Source organism: Sphaeramia orbicularis, chromosome 14, assembly GCF_902148855.1.
Source record: "Sphaeramia orbicularis chromosome 14, fSphaOr1.1, whole genome shotgun sequence".
NCBI classification, from domain to species: Eukaryota; Metazoa; Chordata; class Actinopteri; order Kurtiformes; family Apogonidae; genus Sphaeramia; species Sphaeramia orbicularis.
In genome coordinates, this window is record NC_043970.1 from 23,315,500 (window position 1) to 23,334,196 (window position 18,697).

The 18,697-nt window shown below is 36.6% G+C and overlaps 2 protein-coding genes across 2 annotated transcripts in view; one reads left to right on the top strand and one right to left on the bottom strand.

Moving 5' to 3' along the window:
• Nucleotides 1-5,136: 5,136 nt before the first annotated feature.
• LOC115433361 (endonuclease domain-containing 1 protein) lies at nt 5,137-7,728 on the top strand. The gene is made up of 2 exons (XM_030154728.1): nt 5,137-5,510; nt 6,957-7,728. Exons 1-2 carry the CDS (start codon nt 5,205-5,207, stop codon nt 7,563-7,565), a joined length of 915 nt encoding a protein of 304 aa, XP_030010588.1. The 5' UTR covers nt 5,137-5,204; the 3' UTR covers nt 7,566-7,728.
• Nucleotides 7,729-13,573: 5,845 nt separating this feature from the next.
• Nucleotides 13,574-18,697, bottom strand: part of nlgn2b (neuroligin 2b) — a 69,501-nt gene continuing 64,377 nt past the window's right edge. Inside the window, exon 9 of the mRNA XM_030154311.1 lies at nt 13,574-18,342. Within this exon, the coding sequence (XP_030010171.1) occupies nt 17,415-18,342 (928 nt within the window). The 3' untranslated portion in view covers nt 13,574-17,414. The remainder of the gene's footprint in view (nt 18,343-18,697) is intronic.

The following is an 18,697-nucleotide window of genomic DNA, read 5'->3' on the forward strand; positions in this document are numbered from 1 at the left end:
CAGCTGACAGCTCTTTACCTCCAAAGTGCCTTAGCAACAGCCCTGATCAGGCGAATCTCTATTGGTCACTGCTCAAGCCCATGTGGTTATTTAGACCAATCAGCAGGCTTTGGTGCAGAACTAAGAGAGGACAGCTTCATGGGCCAGAAAATCTGCTAAATTATGCCCCCTGGTGGTATAGTGTAGGCTCTGGAAGCAGGCTCCTGTAGTTTACACAGAGGGGTTTGTGGTGTAAGGCATCTGTTCTCTTTCAACAGTTCCAAAAAAAAAAAAAAAAAAGCGTCCATGTTTAACATTTCATAGTACAGCAATGCAACCGTAAATGTTTAACCACCATACCCCTGAACTTCAAAAGTATTTATAACTGTTCTCATGTAAAATTTAGCCAAAAAAAATGTCAGCTAATCTAATACTTTACATTCCATTTATTATTAACCATAACAAGACTGTTTAGTGATCTAAAGCAGAGGCAACATATAACATCAAACTCCAGCTTTTTCTTTACTTATTTATTTATTTTAATCCAAGATGAAGTAAGCCGTGTGAGGGAAAGCAAAACATAATGAGAACTTTTATGAATACAAATGCATACGCATAAATAGAAAAAATATGGTAGAAGACCTTTAACTGAAAAAAAAACAAAAAACAAAAAAAAACTGATTCAGTATATCAGGAAAGTAAAACTGTCAGAACAATATAATGCCCAAAGCTTAACACTGTGTCTGTGAAGAGTTTGTCTCTCATAAAACATTAACACAAGTGAATTATTTAATGCACAGTACTGGATTAATGCTTAATGGGAAGAGAAGATTATTTCTAAAATGAAATTGACAATGATTGATAGAAATAGTAACATTAAAAGTAGTGTTGCAGTAGTGTTTTGATGGGTTTGTAAAACTTTTAATGTGGGGGTATTATGCATTCTTCCTCATAGTTTTACACTGGATATTATAAGCAGGATGGATGTCAAACAACAAACAAGCCTGCATTGCCTCCAAGTGGGTGATATGTCTTACTACACAATGATTTACTGGATGCTAGGAACGTGCAGAAAGTCATGTAAGCCTGCCAGGGACAGGGACAGGGGGGCGTATGTATACAGCACTGTATATATTACTTTTGCAAGAACTGTGTCTGTGCATAAATCTCTTAACATGGCGGCACATACCGCACATATCTTACTCACAGGCTGCTGAGCTGAAGCAGATGTGAGTTTTGAATGTATTTTCTTGGAATTACGCTTTGACAACACATTGTTTTTGTGTGAAGCATTGTAACTGAACGGTGGCATTTATAATCATTTCTTATGTAAATGAAACAATGACCCAGACAGATGGAGAGTGATGAAAATGTCATCTTTGTTTTAAGGATGCTCCTGAGGAAAACAATTTTGGGCTCAGATAGCTCCCTGTCAAATGAAATAACTGTAAGGATTTGTCATGTCTGAAAATCATTAAGATGCCTCAAAATGCTGCTCTGAATAAATCAAACTGATAATTTAACTTTCAAATAGTATCATAATATGAACACCGCCGTAACATCAGGGATCTTTTCTCTAAGCGGGTATGTACTCTATTATAGAATTGAAACTTAACAGTTGTAAAATATTCTTCTTCTTTTGCAGAAAATGAAGCAGGAAGGGGCAGCTGCAGGGTTGATTTAGATTAGGCATCATTTTAATTGGCATAAATGCTGACAGCTAGCTAAAATAAATGCCCGTTCACATAATTGTGTCATCAGCCTCAGCCACATAAGTTATGATTGTCATAGCTCAAGATTACATCAGAGCGGCGAGCTGGTCCATCGATGAGTCACAACAACACTCACTCACCACAATTGACTTATTAGGTCAGTGAGGGATTGCTGCTCAGGACTGTATGACAAACCATTTGCATAAGAGATGACCAGCATTTGTCTTTACAGCTCATCCACTGAGTGAAAACTACCCTCTGCTGTAACTGTAACAATACGTCAGGACTTTGACAGAATAAATGGTTGTTGTGGGAACCGATCTGTGGCCTTTTTGTCATGTTGTAGGATGGTGACTAAAACCATCAGGCCACCCTGGCTCCTTTTAAAGTGGACTTAACTGCCTAGTGAACAATGTTTCTGGAGAGCATGGAAGAGAATTTTAAATTGATTTATTTTTGCTCTCAACATAATGAGCTGCCAGAAATAGGTCAAGCACCCATTTTGGCAGAACAGTGAGCCATTTTTCATGAAATGCATCCAATTCATGTCAAATAATCTTCCTCAGTTGCCATGATGTACTTGTGCTCACTTTTTTTTTTTTTAGCATGCAGCTTCATATTATTATCTAGTCATAATTTTGCATACAGTAAAACAGTTGGTTTCCTCAAATAATCTACTTTGACCTTTCACTTTCCTTTTTTTTTGTTGTCCGAAAAATCAAGCTTTAACAACAACAACTATTACTTTTACATGATTTTAAGGGTAACCATGTGAACGACTGTGCACATAAGCAGACATGTTATGACTTGTCCACCACGCTGTGTCAGCAGCTCATCTTTCATTCTTTATCTTCAGGCTTATACTTATCCACCATTCAAAACGAGTACCATAATACCTCTGATCAGCACTTGTCTCTTTGAGCCTTTTGTTCCTTAATGGTGACAGATTAGAAAGTTTTGCATTTTACTATTTCACACTACATTGATAGCATACTCATAATATCCCATTCTCTACATTTAATATTTGCATGTAGCAGAGGGCTTATAGGTCTTTCCACATTGTGAAAAATAGCGTTTAAAAACAAGCAAGTAACTAACATGCACATATCAGATAAGAAAGAAGACCTTGATGACCAGAATAAAGCCTCTTCAATTGGTTAACTTCAATGTTTTTATGATGGGGATCTCCAGAAAAGGTGTATTGGTTGGTATTAATGATGTGAAAGTGAAGCATAATGACATGTTTTACTTTTAATGTCAGCATTATTTCTTTAATTGTGATCTCATGTGGCATGTGATACTATATATCAGGGGTGTCTAACTCATTTTAGTTCAGGGGCCACATACAGCCTGGTATGATATAAAATGGGCCAGACCAGTAAAATAAAATAAATAATAGGATAAGAACTTTTGAGTGAAAAAAAGTAAAATTCCGTAATGAAAATGTTTACATCTACGAATTGTACTCAAACATAACATGAACAAATACACTACAAACAAAAAGTTAAGGATATTTCTTTTTTTTGGGGTCTTTTTTTTGGTCATTTTTGCCATTTGTAAATAAAACTATGGTCATTAAAAAAATGTGTTTCAATTCAGTTCACACAAAAAAGTAAGAAGCGCTGTGCAAGAGTCCCAACTGGAAAAAAATTGCCCAAAAATTAAAAATATCCCTAACTTTTTTTCTGTAGTGTATGAACAACCTGAAAATTCCTAACAAAAATAATGTTAACAATATTACGCCTTAGTTTATCTTTTATACATGTAAATCACAACACACAGATCACAGTGGATCTACAAATGCATAAAATATTTAATGACAGGAAGAATATTATTAAAATTTCACATACTTCTCTTTAGACATTTCAGATATTCACATTTTTTATTAAAGGCTAGTCTGTAAATGTAAAGATTCTTGTGTAATGTAACTTTATTCACACTTAAACAAAGAGAAAAATTTGCAGTTTTCATAATTTATAGGTTATTATGATAGTATTTTACTGGTCTGATCATTTTTAGATTGAAATGACCTAAATTGATTTTAACATCCTTGATTGTTCATACCTTCAGTGTAATTTTTGCATTTCACAAATTTATCCCAGGGGCTGGATTGAACCCTTTGGCGGGCCGGATTTGGCCCTTGGGCCACATGTTTGACACCTGTGCTATATATGAAATCTTGGTGCTGGTCCATTTGGTTGCAGCATCAGTATATAGTCGTGGAAAAAATTATTAGACCATCAAAAGTCATCAAAAATCACAATTATGCAATCAAGTACTAACTCCTGTGTGTATCATGTGACTAAAACAGACTGAAAAGAAAACATGGAATGTCTAAAAGCACTGTTTTTGGCAGTACAATGCCATATAAGAACTTAAGTGATTTTGGTTATTATCAAGAAAACCAAGAAAAATGGATAGATATCAGCTCTGAAATTAAACTCTTATGAGCTAATTTTGTTGTTATCATTATATTTGTCCAAACAAATGTACCTTTAATTGTACCAGGGATTAACCCTTTCATGCATGAACTATGACAAGTTTAATCAATATTTTTTTCCTTAGTGTTTTTATTCCTCTTTAGGCATTAAAAAAATCAATGGAATTGAAAAAAAAAAAAAATTATGAACCTATTTGTCATGGAGTTACAAAAATGTCCACTCAGCTGGACACCATGCATTTAATTTTTGAAGCAAAGAAACATATATTTACTGATATACTGTGTGAAAACTATGAAATAAAAACATGTTTAATCCTGTTAATCTGATATTTTGTCACATTTTAACATGCTCTAATGCTAATTATTACTTACTTCATGTAGATAATATGCAAAAAACCCCACATTTAAAAAAAAAAAAAAAAAAAAAAAAAAAAAGTTAATTACAGTCTAATAACAATAACAAACAATTGATTTACACTTAAGCATGTCACTGCAGATCAAGTTTATCTAGAACAGTAAATTTACAATAACGGTATGAATGTCAGTGAATGGGAAGATGCATAAGCGTCCACTGTGTTGGCTGATATGGAACTAAAACGAAAAAATCCATGAACATATAAGAGAACAGCTGTAGAATAACTGTCCACTGGGGTGACCACTATGCATGAAAGGGTTAAAATGGCCAAGAAATTGAAGAAAACAAGGGGTGGTCAAATGTTTTTTCCACGACTGTAATTAAGATGACACACTTCAGAAAGGTCAAGCCATAAATTCACAGAGGCAGAGGGTCATAGTAATTGCTAAGATCATTGTGTGACCAAACTACAACACATTTGTCACTTGTTTAGCAGTAGCTTTACCTCCAAAAAAATAATATAAGATGAAAAATATATTGTGAGCCAGTGCAAGAGCATGACCTGCACAGCCACACCCACACTAACTGTGAAGCCTTGTCTTTTGGTCTGGGTTCATCTTGCTTTGCATATCTACTCTGCAATATTTAAATCGTTAACTGCTACATTTCTTTCAGTGTTGTACTGAACAGTACAACAGCAGCAAAGGAGGTTTTAACAATGAGCATGTCAGGGCTTTCAGCTTTTTCTCTTAACCTGCTTGTCTATTTTTTGCCTATAACTTCGGCAATCGTTGTTCTAGATTTTAACCGCGTGGAGACATGCAAGGATTCCCTGTACATGGGAACTCCACCACGGGGGATCATTGACACCAAACTGAAGAAGATCTGCCAGTGGTACGCAGACAAACCTCGCTATGTGACCCTGTACGACCCCGTAAAGAGGATCCCAGTGTATTCAGCCTACACATTCAAGAAAACCGAGGCGGACAGACGTGTTGACTATCCCTGGATGTATGAACCACAGGTCAGGAAAATACTGTTTGTCTATTTTTTTGATCATGGTCAATATTACATATCAAATGCACTTTTAACTATTATGTAGCAATCTGTTATTACACTAAACTTTAGCCCATATAGACCCAAACAGCCCCTGGCAACCAAAAGCAACTACTGATCTAAACTGTGAATAATTTCTGAACCACTAAACCTATCAATACATTGAAACTATTTCAGTAAAATGCAGTTTGTCGTCTTTTCACGATCATCAGATATAACCCATATGGACGTCCAGAGGCTCCATAGTAAACATGGAAACACTGTTGTCTTCTACAACACTGATTCACTAGTAAAACCCACGGAGTTGGATCAATGACAGTGGGTAGAGACACTTGTTTTATGTTCAGTTAATGATATCTTTGCTGAAAAAGTCACTTTTCTTAAGTTTTCTGTTTTTTCAATAATAACCCTCAAGTTTAGTCTGAGTTTTTATGAACATCTACATCAGGGGTATCAAACTCATTTCAGTTCAGGGGCCAGATTCAGCTAAATTTGATCTGAAATGGGCCGGACCAGTAAAATAATAACATAATAATATATAAATAATGTCAACTCCAAACTTTTCTCTATGTTTTAGAGCAAAAAAAGTTAATTTACATTATGAACAGGTTGACATCTACAAACTATCCTTTCAAAAGATGTGAATAACATGAACAAACTGTAAAATAAGTATAATTTTAACAATATTCTGCCTCAGTTTATCATTTACACATGTGCATTATAACTTACAGATCACAGTGGATCTATAAATACACAAAACATTTAATAACAGGCAGAATATTGTTAAAATTATACTTGCTTCCCTTAAAACACTTCGGGTTATTCGCATTTTTTGCAAAATTATACTTTGTTTTAGTGTAAAGACATGAAAAATATTTACATTTACAAAGAGAAACATTTGGAGTTGTCATTATTTTTATATTATCATGATAGTATTTTACTGATTCCTGCCCATTTGAGATTGACTTGGTCTGAATGTGGAACCTGAACTAAAAGGATTGTTAATATCTAAGAGTAATTTTCTCATTTCACAAATTTATCCCCAGGGCCGGACTGGACCCTTTGGCGGGCCAGATTTGGCCCCTGAGCAGAATGTTTGACACATGTGATCTACATGATCAGTAAATTAAATATAGGAAAATACTTGAAAAGCTGCAAAATACACAGGATAATATTATAGTAAACGGTGATCAATCTTGTAAGAAAAGTTAAATATAGAGAAAAAAATTACCACAAAGGTAGCACTGGATCTTTATGGGTTAAAGTCTGAATACCTAACAGTACCTGAAGTAAGCAATGGTTCTACTGATTAAGATTGAGGATTAGTTGATGCACACTGAAGAGGCGTCAAAGAAAAGACAGGCTCTGTGGTATTTCACAGATTTTCTGTAAATGCTCTTCCATGTCTCCCCAGTTGGCTGAAAATGATGGAAATGGAAATATGCAGCCCTTCCCTACTGGGTACCTGCACATGAAGTTTGAGGACAGCCAGGCAGTGCTGGACGACTACTCTGACGTGGTTCTCTATGAAAGAGGTCATTTAAACCCAGACCAACACCAGTCCACCCCACAAGACCGTGCAGCAACATACACCCTGACCAACGTGGTTCCTGAGATACGCGAGTTCAACATTGGGCCTTGGCGTGAGTACGAAGAGCGAATTCGAATTCGCCTCAACAACTTCTGCCGTGGTACTGCCTACATAGTCACTGGAGTGACCACCAGAGGCAACATGATCCGTCGCAACAACCAGGACCGTGTGGCCATCCCTGAAGATGTGTGGTCCGCCTACTGCTGCACTGAATATGACCGCAACTCACCACATAATGTTCGGATCCGCTTCCCATCTCATGCTGCTTTGGCCAAAAATGCTAAAGATGGAAACAGTGTCCATGAGATGTCACTCCAGGAGCTGGAGATCTATCTGAAAAATCATATGGAAGTCGACCAAAACTTTCAGATCTTCTATGACAACTGCATCTCACCGTCACCACTTCCTATTTACCTGCATCACATCATCTGAGAGCTTACCATCCCTCCTGTGAGGATGCAGGCGTCTGTTTAAAATTAAGTAGTATTTTCTTGGCCAGAAATGAAATAAAGTAAAAGTTTAATCACTGACATTATGTATGATTTACCGTGTATGGTTTTGCATCTTATTTTATTAATCATCAATTGTCTTTTTTTTTCAGCTGCTTGCCTTTTGCAAAACAAATTGATAAATTAAAGAACTGTCTGAAAAGTTATAAGAACTGGCTATTTGGTGGATAAAATATCTTTTTACTGGCCAAAATATTGTCTGTTTAACATGTTATTTACACTCATATTACACTCACTTTTGGTTTGTTTTTTCTCTCATTTTTTTCTTTAGTCTTTGACAATATTTACTAATGCATGTTTACAAATAATTTCTGTGATATAACTGCAACCATACATGTAAAAGTGAAACTGGGGTGGGAGTAAATAGGTTTTACTTCTTCTCACTCCCTTTCAGGCTACTAGGGGCAGTGCTTGAGTTGAGGGGGAATAAGGGGAGATGCCATCTCCCCTGAAATATAAATGGTCCAAATCATCCTCCTTCTAAAACTGCCATCTCCACTTTCCATCCCTTATGTCATGAACGTGGTGTTACTGCTGTTTCAGCATTTAGGGTGATTTGCGCATATGGGTTTAAACACTGGGTGAGAGGGCACGCACACATGCAATGACAAAACAGGATTTCTTATTTTCTTCCTATTATTATTCTTTGATCGATATTAGCAATCATCATACCAAGGTTATAATCGTTAACGAAAACTAACGAAATGATGAAAACTACAATTGTAAAAACATTTTCGTTAACTGAAATAAATAAAAACTATAATTAAAAGAAAAAAAATGATAACTAACTGAAACTGTATTGTGTGTTTGCAAAACTAACTAAAACATAAAAAAATTATGGATAAAATTCCTTTCATTTTCGTCTTAGTCAGTGTCGGATTGATATAAAATTGATTTATATCCCTCAAGCAATTTTAGCCGCCGGCACCATATGATATTTAACGGTCCGTCACTTGTGGTCACTTGTGGTTCCCAGTCGTCTTCTGGTCCCCACTCTACCTGGAAACATGGAAACTAAAGTTGGGAGACAGTAACTGTCTCCCAACAGAGTCCTGTCTGGGATTTATTTGAATACAACGGAGAAGAAAAGATATTAAAAAAACTAAACTAAAACTAAGCATTTAGAAAATAACAAAAACTAATAAAAACTAGCAAACCTGCTCTAAAAATGAATTAAAACTGAATTAGAGAAAAAAAAGTCAAAACTAAATAAAACTAAACTAGAATGAAAAATCCAAAGCTATTAGAACTTTGCCTCATACCAACACGTGCAGGTGCAGTTTCAGCGCCATGGCTAAATGACCAGGAGGACAAAGCCCTCTGAGGGACTTCTGGTTTTCAAAAAAGTCAAAGGATAATGTTACAGGTAAGTCAAAAGTCAGGAATCCCAGTCATTCCTTTTATTAGCCTTATGGCAGTCGCCAAAGGTAGAATCTCGTGATACAACAACACAGCTAATGTTTATGTTTGTAGCTTACATTTTCTGTCATGTTAACTAATCTTAGCTAGCTAACAACTTCATTAGCATTGATGTAATGTTAGGCTAGGCTTGACGTTTAGGGGCTGTTTACACGCAGCTATCTGGCAAAATAGATTTTTCTCTGCATTTGCTCCTATCATTTAACGACAAAAATGGCCGCACACGCCAAAAACGAAGGTTTCTGAAAACTCCAGCCAAAGTTTTCCTGTTTGGGTGTATTCAGGTGGAAACAGATTGACAGGCCTTGAGCAGAGCCCTTGTATAACAGTATTCTACGGCTCTGGCTGCTCACTGTGAGAAGGAAAGCTCATTAGTTTTTTGTCTTGCATTTTGTATTGTGATTGGCTAACCAGGCCGAAGTTTCTTGTTTCCCTGCCTTCCTGGTTGCATGTAAAAGAAGATTTTTGTATGAAGGGGGGAGGTCGTCTAAACATGAGACTGGGCTGCTCAGCAAACTAGATAACGTCAGTTGAGTCTTGATTTTTTTTTTTTTTTTTTTTTTTTTTTAATTTTTTACAACTTGAGTACTGACTAAGGGTGGATATTATAGTGAATTATTATATATACTTATGTATATAATATGTGGATGTTATATTATCTCTGTCTTATTGTGAAACTGAAACAACATTGTACATAGAAGTACACAAGCTTAAAATGACCAATAAAAAAAAAAAAAAATCAGAAGGTTGACACTTTTAACCCTGTCCCTAAAATATTATAATACAATATGACATTTCAATATAATCAAGATAAGTAATGAGGTGCAGAAATATTGTAATTTTATAGTAATAATATACTAAAGTTTCTCTTTTCTCTGTTCTTGAGTGAATGTGAACTCAAATGCTTGATCAACTCTAAAAACTAAATATGACTTTCAGGGATGTCAGATACTATTAATGTCTTTTAAAATTGTGCTAATTTGTCTAATAAATGAAGTCTTTTCCCTAAATGTAAGGACAAACATGCAGCCGGATATTTTACAAAATTTTCCAGACTTCATGTATCATGAAGCTCAGTGGCCATCCTTTAGTTTGGGAAATTTTTACCATCGGTTAATTGGCAATAAAAACCCAGCAAAAAGCTTTCAAACCTTTTATGAATGATTTTTTAAAAAACATTCATTTTTACAAGTATCATAAATTTTAAAAATATTTTCTGGATTTATGTAGCACTGATTATCACATCAACATCAACCATAAATCTTAAAATGTGACTGTAAGGGATGGTCCATTTGGGATAAAAGTGCTCAGCCATCTCAGTGAGTTTTCTAATGCATCTACTTTTGCAGACTGTGCCCCGCACTGCCATCTAGTGGCAAATGTGAAGAATTTCCTTTAACTGGTCCTTGCAGGGAAAGGGAATGGGAAAAACACTATATACTCTAGAAACCTAATGGAAATCTTGCCTCCTTCCCTTAGCAACCTGTTGTCTGCCTATTGCAATGCTTTATCTTTATTGCTTTGCCAAAGTAATTATCTGTAGCTTATGTGTGATATTTAAAATATCTAAAATGTCATCAGTAAAAGCATGATAAATAGATTTCAAGGATAAAATATGACTTAAGGGAAAGGAAGATGCAAAATTTGTTTAGAGGAGCTTATTTTCCAGTGATAACACAAAGGCACATTTATATGAGGCATAAAAAGTATTCAACAGCGCTGACATGAGCAATGGGGCATGTATTAGTAACAACTGGTTTATCCAGCAAGGCCAGTGAATTAGTCTTTTCAATATATTTGGTGTACTATTGATTTAATGCGAACAACAGCTGAATACACATTGCAATCAGAGGATGGTTCATTTGCTTATGCGGCGTGCAGCCAAGAATTATAGGCTTGAAATGAATGTCCTGTAAATAACCTACTGTAAAAAAGCTTGTGTAATGAAAGTCAGAGCTCAGTTCGTGTGGCTGTGGCAAAAGAAAACAAAGCTGATCATTATGCAGAGTTGGATAAAAAAAAAACAAACAAACAAAAAAAAAACGTGTTCAGTAACGTCCTGTTCCCTTGACATCAGGCAAGATGACACACAAATCCTCAAATACCATCCTGGATTAATGTCAGTGGTCATGAACATAAATTGTTAAGATAATGCATTTGTTTTTATAAAAATCTTTCTGTGTTGCCCTGCTGAACTCTCTTTGAATCACATCATCTTTTGATTAATTCTTGAAAGAAAGAAACTTAAAGGTTCAGTGAGTCATATGGAGGCATGAAACATGGAGTCGCAGATTAACCCATAAAGACCCGGTGCTACTTTTGTGGTGGTTCCCAAATGACTTTTTCTCTATTTATAACTTTTCCCAAGTGATTTGTTATTCTTTATTGTAATATTATGCTCTGTATTTTGCTTTTTTTTGTGTGAAAATTGCCTATTTCCCCAAATTTATTGTACTGATCATGTAGATGTTCATAAAAGCTTAGTTTACAGTTGAGGGTTATTATATCAGAAACAAAGAAAACTGATGAAAAAGTGACTTTTTCAGTAATTCTGTCATTAACTGAACATAAATCAAGTGTCTCCACCCACTGTCATTGATCCAACTCCATGAGTTTTACTCGTAAATCAATGTTGTAGAAGATGATGGTGTTTCCACGTTCACTACGGAGCCTCTGAACGTCCAAATGGGTCATATCTGATGACCATAAAAAGACAACAAACTGCATTTTACAACCATTATTGACATGTATTGATAGGATTAGTGGATCAACAGGTATTAAACAGCTTAGATCAGTAAATGATTTTTGTCGCCAATGGATGTTTGGGTCTTTATGGATTAAAGCTGCAAACACTAACATTAAATCTAATGCTAAAAACACAAAAGGTCCTTCTTACAAATACCTGCTCAAATGGCAAAAAAGGACTTATTCACCAGAAACATAGCAGTGCAACACCCTACAGCTGATTATACACAAATCAAGACACAGTCATGAATATTATATGTCATTTCTGCAGGTCTGTAATCACACACACTGAACCTTTAAATTAAATTTATAAAATTTGCATGAAACCATAAACAGTTTAAATCTCCAATTGTATTTCTGCCCTCACACAAATGACTTTGGAAAAAACTGTTTTTGTATTTCCACATACTGTAATTTGCAACTACTAGAGCACATGGAACACTATGGGGGTCAATTTGTTTTTGTTAATTTACAATAAAATGGAAAAAAAAAAAAAAAAAACTGTATTAAATGAAAGAAGTATTTACTTCTGGTTCATTGTTTCCTACTGGCGTCTTGTCTATTTTGACCAATCCCTTCTGGTCATGTGGCAGTGGCATCATCAACCAGACAGTATCCCTCTTGATGGTAAATGATGGAAAATTAACAAATAGACTGTGGTTGCTTAGATTTAAAGGCCGGTGACCTGTTATGAAAACAAACCAGTCCCCACTGGGCACCACTGAAGACCTGGTCTTACAGAAGTCCACATGCTTTCCTTCCACTGACTGAACAATGCAATTTAGCAGCAAGTCTGCACTCCAACGTTTCATGTCAGAAACTAAAAATGAATTTTCCCATAAGTAAATGTAACAGTTCATTCTGCCATAGTCACAAAAACATAATGTTGAGCTGAAATGGGGGCCAATCTGGAAGTAACTGACACCAAGTGACTGTCACTGTAGCCATAATAGGTTATTACTGACAGAATGTAACACTAAAGCTGTAATAATAATGTCTGGTGTAGTTACTGAGTATTGTTGTAGAGTAACTATATTAATATCACTGATGATTCAAGTTCTGGATGTCAAACAGGTAAACATGCATCATGGTTGTTAGGTTAGAAAAAATGGGAAAAAAATTATAAAACCAACAAAAAACAAAGACCAACAACCTGGCTGTCTCTGCTACACCACAAGAAAAATCATATCTTCTCCTCAGCTTCATCTCCTTAGTCTAACACCAATCAAAATCACACTCTGCCACATTATTTTGCTATGCAATACAGAAGACCATTTCTGCTGCTATGTATTATGGCCAGATGTTTAGGTTAAATTTACCTTTAACTTTTTCTAGTGGTTACACCAGTCATAACTGATAAATAGGAGGTTCTTGGTAGGACTTTCTTACTTTTTGTCATACTGTAATTAACTGCAAATTATGATTAAAAAATACAAATGATATGCTCCATTGTTTTAATCTGCTTTGACTGGGTAGAGATTTCTTGCTTGCAGTACCAAGGTTTCATCTTATTCGATTGCATCTTAAAAAATGAATAAATAAATTGACCCCCACACATGTTGCCCAAGGTCTACAGTGTATACAGGAAATTGCCTGCTAACAAAAGCCAAATTAACTTTGAAAGGTGTGGTGACAATTTCCTCTATTATTTCTGTCAGGTTGCTGGGGTGTTGTTGTGCCCCTATGGATGAAATTCATTAAGCTTTAATTTTAATTTCAGATTATGTGACAAAATTGAAAAGAATAATTGGGAAAGCAGTAGGAGGATTTGTTTAAGAATGTCTTTTAATGTTTTCCAGTTCAGATACACAACATACAGTGTGTAATAGCCTCTATTTGAAATAGAAATATTAACTTTAATTCTTTCAACCCCTCCTAGTCATTATGCTCTCTCACAGTATCTTGAGCTTTAAGCAGATTACTGAAACAGACTAAATGAAACAGACAAACAGGTGCAAGCCTTCACTTTACCAGCCAGCATTTGTAATAAGAAGATATTTGGATCCTTGTAATGCTTTTTTTTTTTTAATTATATATATATATATATATATATATATATATATATATATATATATATATATATATATATATATATATATATTCAAGTTTTTCCTTACCTTAGCCTAAGCCAACATCAAAACTGCAGTGTAAACATGTAAACTTGTGAGTGTGCTTCCATTATCTGTTGGCTGACCAAAACCTTGATTCACCAAAAAAAAGAAAAAAAAAAAAAGAAAAAAAAATGTCTTTGTAATGCTGTGTTTTAAAAGCATGGGCAACTCAAATTCACATCAAACAGCTGGGTCAATAATCCCAGAAACAGAATGCGCAGACAGAATTGCAAAAGGGAGCAAAACAACCACCATGATTAGTGTTTGAAATAAGACTACAAAAGTACAAAGGATTTCACAACCTCCCAATTACAGATTATACTGTATGACAATGCTCAAGACAATGTGAGACACTAACAATTAAATCCAAAAGCATCACAGGTAAAACTCCTTGATTTGTGGTTTGCTTTGAGGCCATTTTTTTTTTTTTTATACCTCGGTTCTCTATCTCTCTTTTTCCTGCCTCGTTTTTCAAATCATTCCTGTTTTCCCTGTCTTTGTCTGTTGTCTTTGCTGCTGTTCTTTGGCTTTTTCACCAATGAAAGGACTCATTTCAAAAGCTGCCTTCATGATTAATGGGCTAGTGTCAGGTGTGTTATGCTTCTGACAGCCATATATGCAGCAAGAGCATTTATATCACCACAATATCTAGGCTAACCTGAGCCGTAAGCATTCCTTTCCGTGTTTATGCTGACCTTAACCATGCTGTGATTTTTTTTTTTTAATTAAAAGATTATTCATGTATGTATACATGTGCCCATAACCTACTCGAATTTGCCCTTGAGATCAAGGAAAAGAAAGAGAATTAAACATACGCATGAGTGCTAAAATCATGTAAATCATCTAAACTTGCACCTGTTGTCACAAAGAAAAGATCTGGCCAATCACTCAAACCAAACAACAAACAGAATATTTACAAATTTCCAGGTTGTTCTCTTACACTTAAAAAATGTACAGTTTGTTTTTGTGTGTTGGTTTTGTTCTTTTGTCCTCTTAGCTCTCCCAGTCCAGTGTGAGGGATGGCAGTCTGGCTCCAGAGTGTCGGTATCATAAGAGGACAGGATACAGAACATAATTGATCCCGCGTGTCTTGGTTTTGTGGTATATGGTGTATGAGTAATGTCTGTCATTAAGGATTTTTTTTTTACTCATGTTTTTTAGAATGCATCCTCTGTGCACTGACAGATCAAAGTTGACGATCTACTTTATCACCACCACTGAACCACTGTCTGCATTTGTCCAGTTTTGTCCTAATGTCACTGGGTTGTTTCATAAATGTCCAGAGTGCGGCCCGTCTCTGTTCAATTGTGCGAAAGATGTGAAACGCGCATACCAGGCTTTCTCACCTTTTGGCCATGATAAATATATCTCATCCTTTCTTCCACTGTGTAGAAAGGAGAATAATAAAACAACAAAAGAGCAGACAAGAAAAGATAACTGTCAGGCAGTCTTCAAACACTTGAAGCATGTGGGTAATGTCAGTCACAGACAAAAACCTTATTTAGACTATTCATGTAAAGTAGTCGTTTTCTTTTTTGTAACTTAAAAAAGTGCTTTCTTCCGGTGAGATTGAGAGATGGTGACTGTGCAAAAGATAAGAGAAACAGCAAAAAAGAGGGGGAAGAAAAAAAGGCTTTCATCAGTCTTTCTGGTAATTTGTGGCACAGCCTCAGTGTTAGGAAATGAAAAAAATAAAGAGGAAATATTTACTCTCTTTGTTATCATAGTTTTACACAATATTCATCTCTTAATACTTTTTATACCATTTGAAGTACCACAAAGTGCAGCTGATTTTAAAATAGGAAATGAAATGATACTCAAAAAAGAAAAAAAAAAATTAACAAGGCAAAACATGAAAAATCAAAATGACAAACGTCTCTGTCCACACAGTTAAAGAAACATGCAAATATCCCAGACAGCAAAGTAGTTAATAAAACGCTATATTTATTTTTTTAAAACAAGGATATATTGAATCTGATTTCCCTTAAAGAAGAGACCAGCCACAGTGCAACACTGAGTGTAATTAAAAAATTAAAAAAACAAAAAACAAGAAAAACGTGTGGATCGAACAGAAAAATGAAGGGGTTGGCACTTTTTATGATGGTAATTCCTTTTGTAAGATACAGTCAGGATGCACCTCTCCAGGCAGTCCACTGGACGCCAGTGGGAGAGGAACTTTATCACAGTACTTGGCACCAAGAATGCTGGTAAAAACGAGATATCAGAATATCTTTTTTTTTTCATTCATATCCTTACAATTTATTAATAATACATCATTTACATTTGTGTTTTTGTATAAAAGACTCCAAAAGGAAAAAAGAGTCTAGAAGTGATTGCGAGAGAGAGAGGAAAGAAGTGAAGATGGAAATGGATTATGCCAATGGTTTAATAAAAAGAGCTACAAGGGCAGATGTACAGAGAAAATACTATGAGGCAGCAAATGGAGAAGCAGTTAAATGGACTGAGATGAGGACACAGACAGAGAGATAATGAGTGAGAAACAAATAAAGTAATGGACATGATTAGCGCCTGTGTGGCCAAGATGCAGCAAGATCTAATGGGCAACCTGGATTCCAGGTTGCATCTCACAGACTGAGTATGATTCAGTTATTTCCTGTAACGCCCAGTAGTAGAAGCCCCAATCTGGAAATGGTCTAAGACATTTGGTTATGAGGATACATATTTTTATGAAGCTAACTTCTCTGATTTGAATATCATTTACACTAACATCTTAATAGAAAAATACATTTTATAATTAAGGGAAAACTCTTGCTTATCTCTCAGATTCTTGTACTGCAAACCAGACAATACATTTCTGACTTCAAAAGTTTCCAAATCAGACACAGAGACAGCTGTAGGGACATAGTGCTCAACACAGGGTGCCAAATTTCACTTCCAGATTGGGCCTTTAAAGCTGCAATTTGTAAGTTTCAAGAAATCACCGCTTTATGACAGACAGCTTGTTGGGGCATATGCTGCCTCATTCAAAGCTGCTTGCTACTGTATTATCTTTTTACTAAATGATAAATGAAAATGAATATTTGTATTCTATGTTAAACATAGTTTTACACTGACACAACAACACATGCGCAAAACAACCAAGCTACACAGTAGATGCCTGATTGACTGTGATTGGCTCTATACCTCTCTGAGAGTGAGCTACAAGCTTAAAGCTGCATTTTTGGTGTCTCATCAAAGCACCAAATACTGAAAGCACTTTAATGAGGCAAAGCACTATGTACCAATGATGACAAGCTGTTGGCAAAGGAGCTATTTTAATCAACTCCCCTTGATTTATGATTACATTTTAGAGGTATTTCACTGCTTAAAAGCTTACAAACTGCAGCTTTAATTGAGGGCTTAATGAGAAAAGACAAAGATACAGAGAAGAACAGTAAAGAATAGACGGTTGTGATAGTGAGAGAAAGTTTGTATGGAGCAGTTTGTGTGGTGTGTCTCTGTAAGCCCATAGTGGGTAGCAGAGGTTGTGCCTGGTCCTATACACGGGTGGTGGAGTGTTGGTGTGGCAGGGCATTGTTGCTGTGGCTGGGGACAGGTGTAGTGGAGGGGGCCGGGACTGGGGGGTAAGTGTTGAAGGGATGGAGGGGCTGCATGCTGCTGATGGTGCTGGGGATCATGGTGATGGTATTGGCTGTCATCAGTGGCACATCTTCCGGTGCCCGCCGCAGGGCCAACGTGTAGTCAGGTGGACACACGGGAGGCCGAAGAGGTTCCAGGTCACCATGGACGCCACGGGACGGGAGGGGCGTGCCGTGCTCCAGCTCCACTCTTTGCTGCTTCATCTGCAGTGACATCAATTCCTCCTCCTGACTCAGTGCCAGGTCATTGTGCGGTGGTGATCCCACGACTCCCATGCCAACTCCCATGCCCATTGTGGTGCCACGTTGAGGGGACAGTCGGCGGTGGCGTCTCTGCATAAGTTCATGGCGCTTATCCCGTTTATAGTAAAGCGCTGCAAAAGCCAGCACATTCAGGAAAAGGAGTGACGCACCCACAGCTACGGTCACACTCAGCTCGGTGGAGTAGTCCCGGGTCTCGCTGGGAAAGGGATTATACCGGGGTCTCTCTGAACCGTCAGGCCCCAGATCGATTGGAGAGGGGGACGTAACAGGGCGCCGTGTAGAGGGGGTGCCAGGGACGTGAGTGATCTTGTGTTTGGGCCCGGGCGGATGTCGAGTTGTAATGGAGCTAATGATTTCCTCATGGAGGCTGTGGAGATGTGGTACCAGCTCCAGCCAGAAGGCCACCTTGTTGGCCCGATAGTTATCTCTGACACGAGGCTTGAGGCCAATATGCAAGTACTGTTTGTCTTTGGAGCTGAACTTGGTCCAGACGACCTCCTCAAAGCGATTAGGCTTGGTGTGGATGAAAGTGGTGTCCTGAGGAACAGGAAAGTTAGGATCTCTGAAAGAAAGAAAAACACCAGAATAGAATGATTTTAATGTAAACAATGTCTTATTAGCACAAACGGCCAGGAGCAAAAACTGTGTTTTGGCCTTTAAAAAATGGACCATCTAAAAACAATCAATATTTGTTCAAGTGTATGTTACATTACTATCATTATTCTTATTTTCACTGCTTTACTTCCAATCAGACAGACCGGTTTATTCAGTTTAGTCAGTTTGTGAGTTCCTCCAATATGGAACAGACTGACTAAAGATAAGTACAACGGACAACCTCACTGCAAAAAATCTGAACTATCCTTTTAAATTCACAGTATACAGCATTTATCTAAAAATGACTGGGCCTATGTTACATA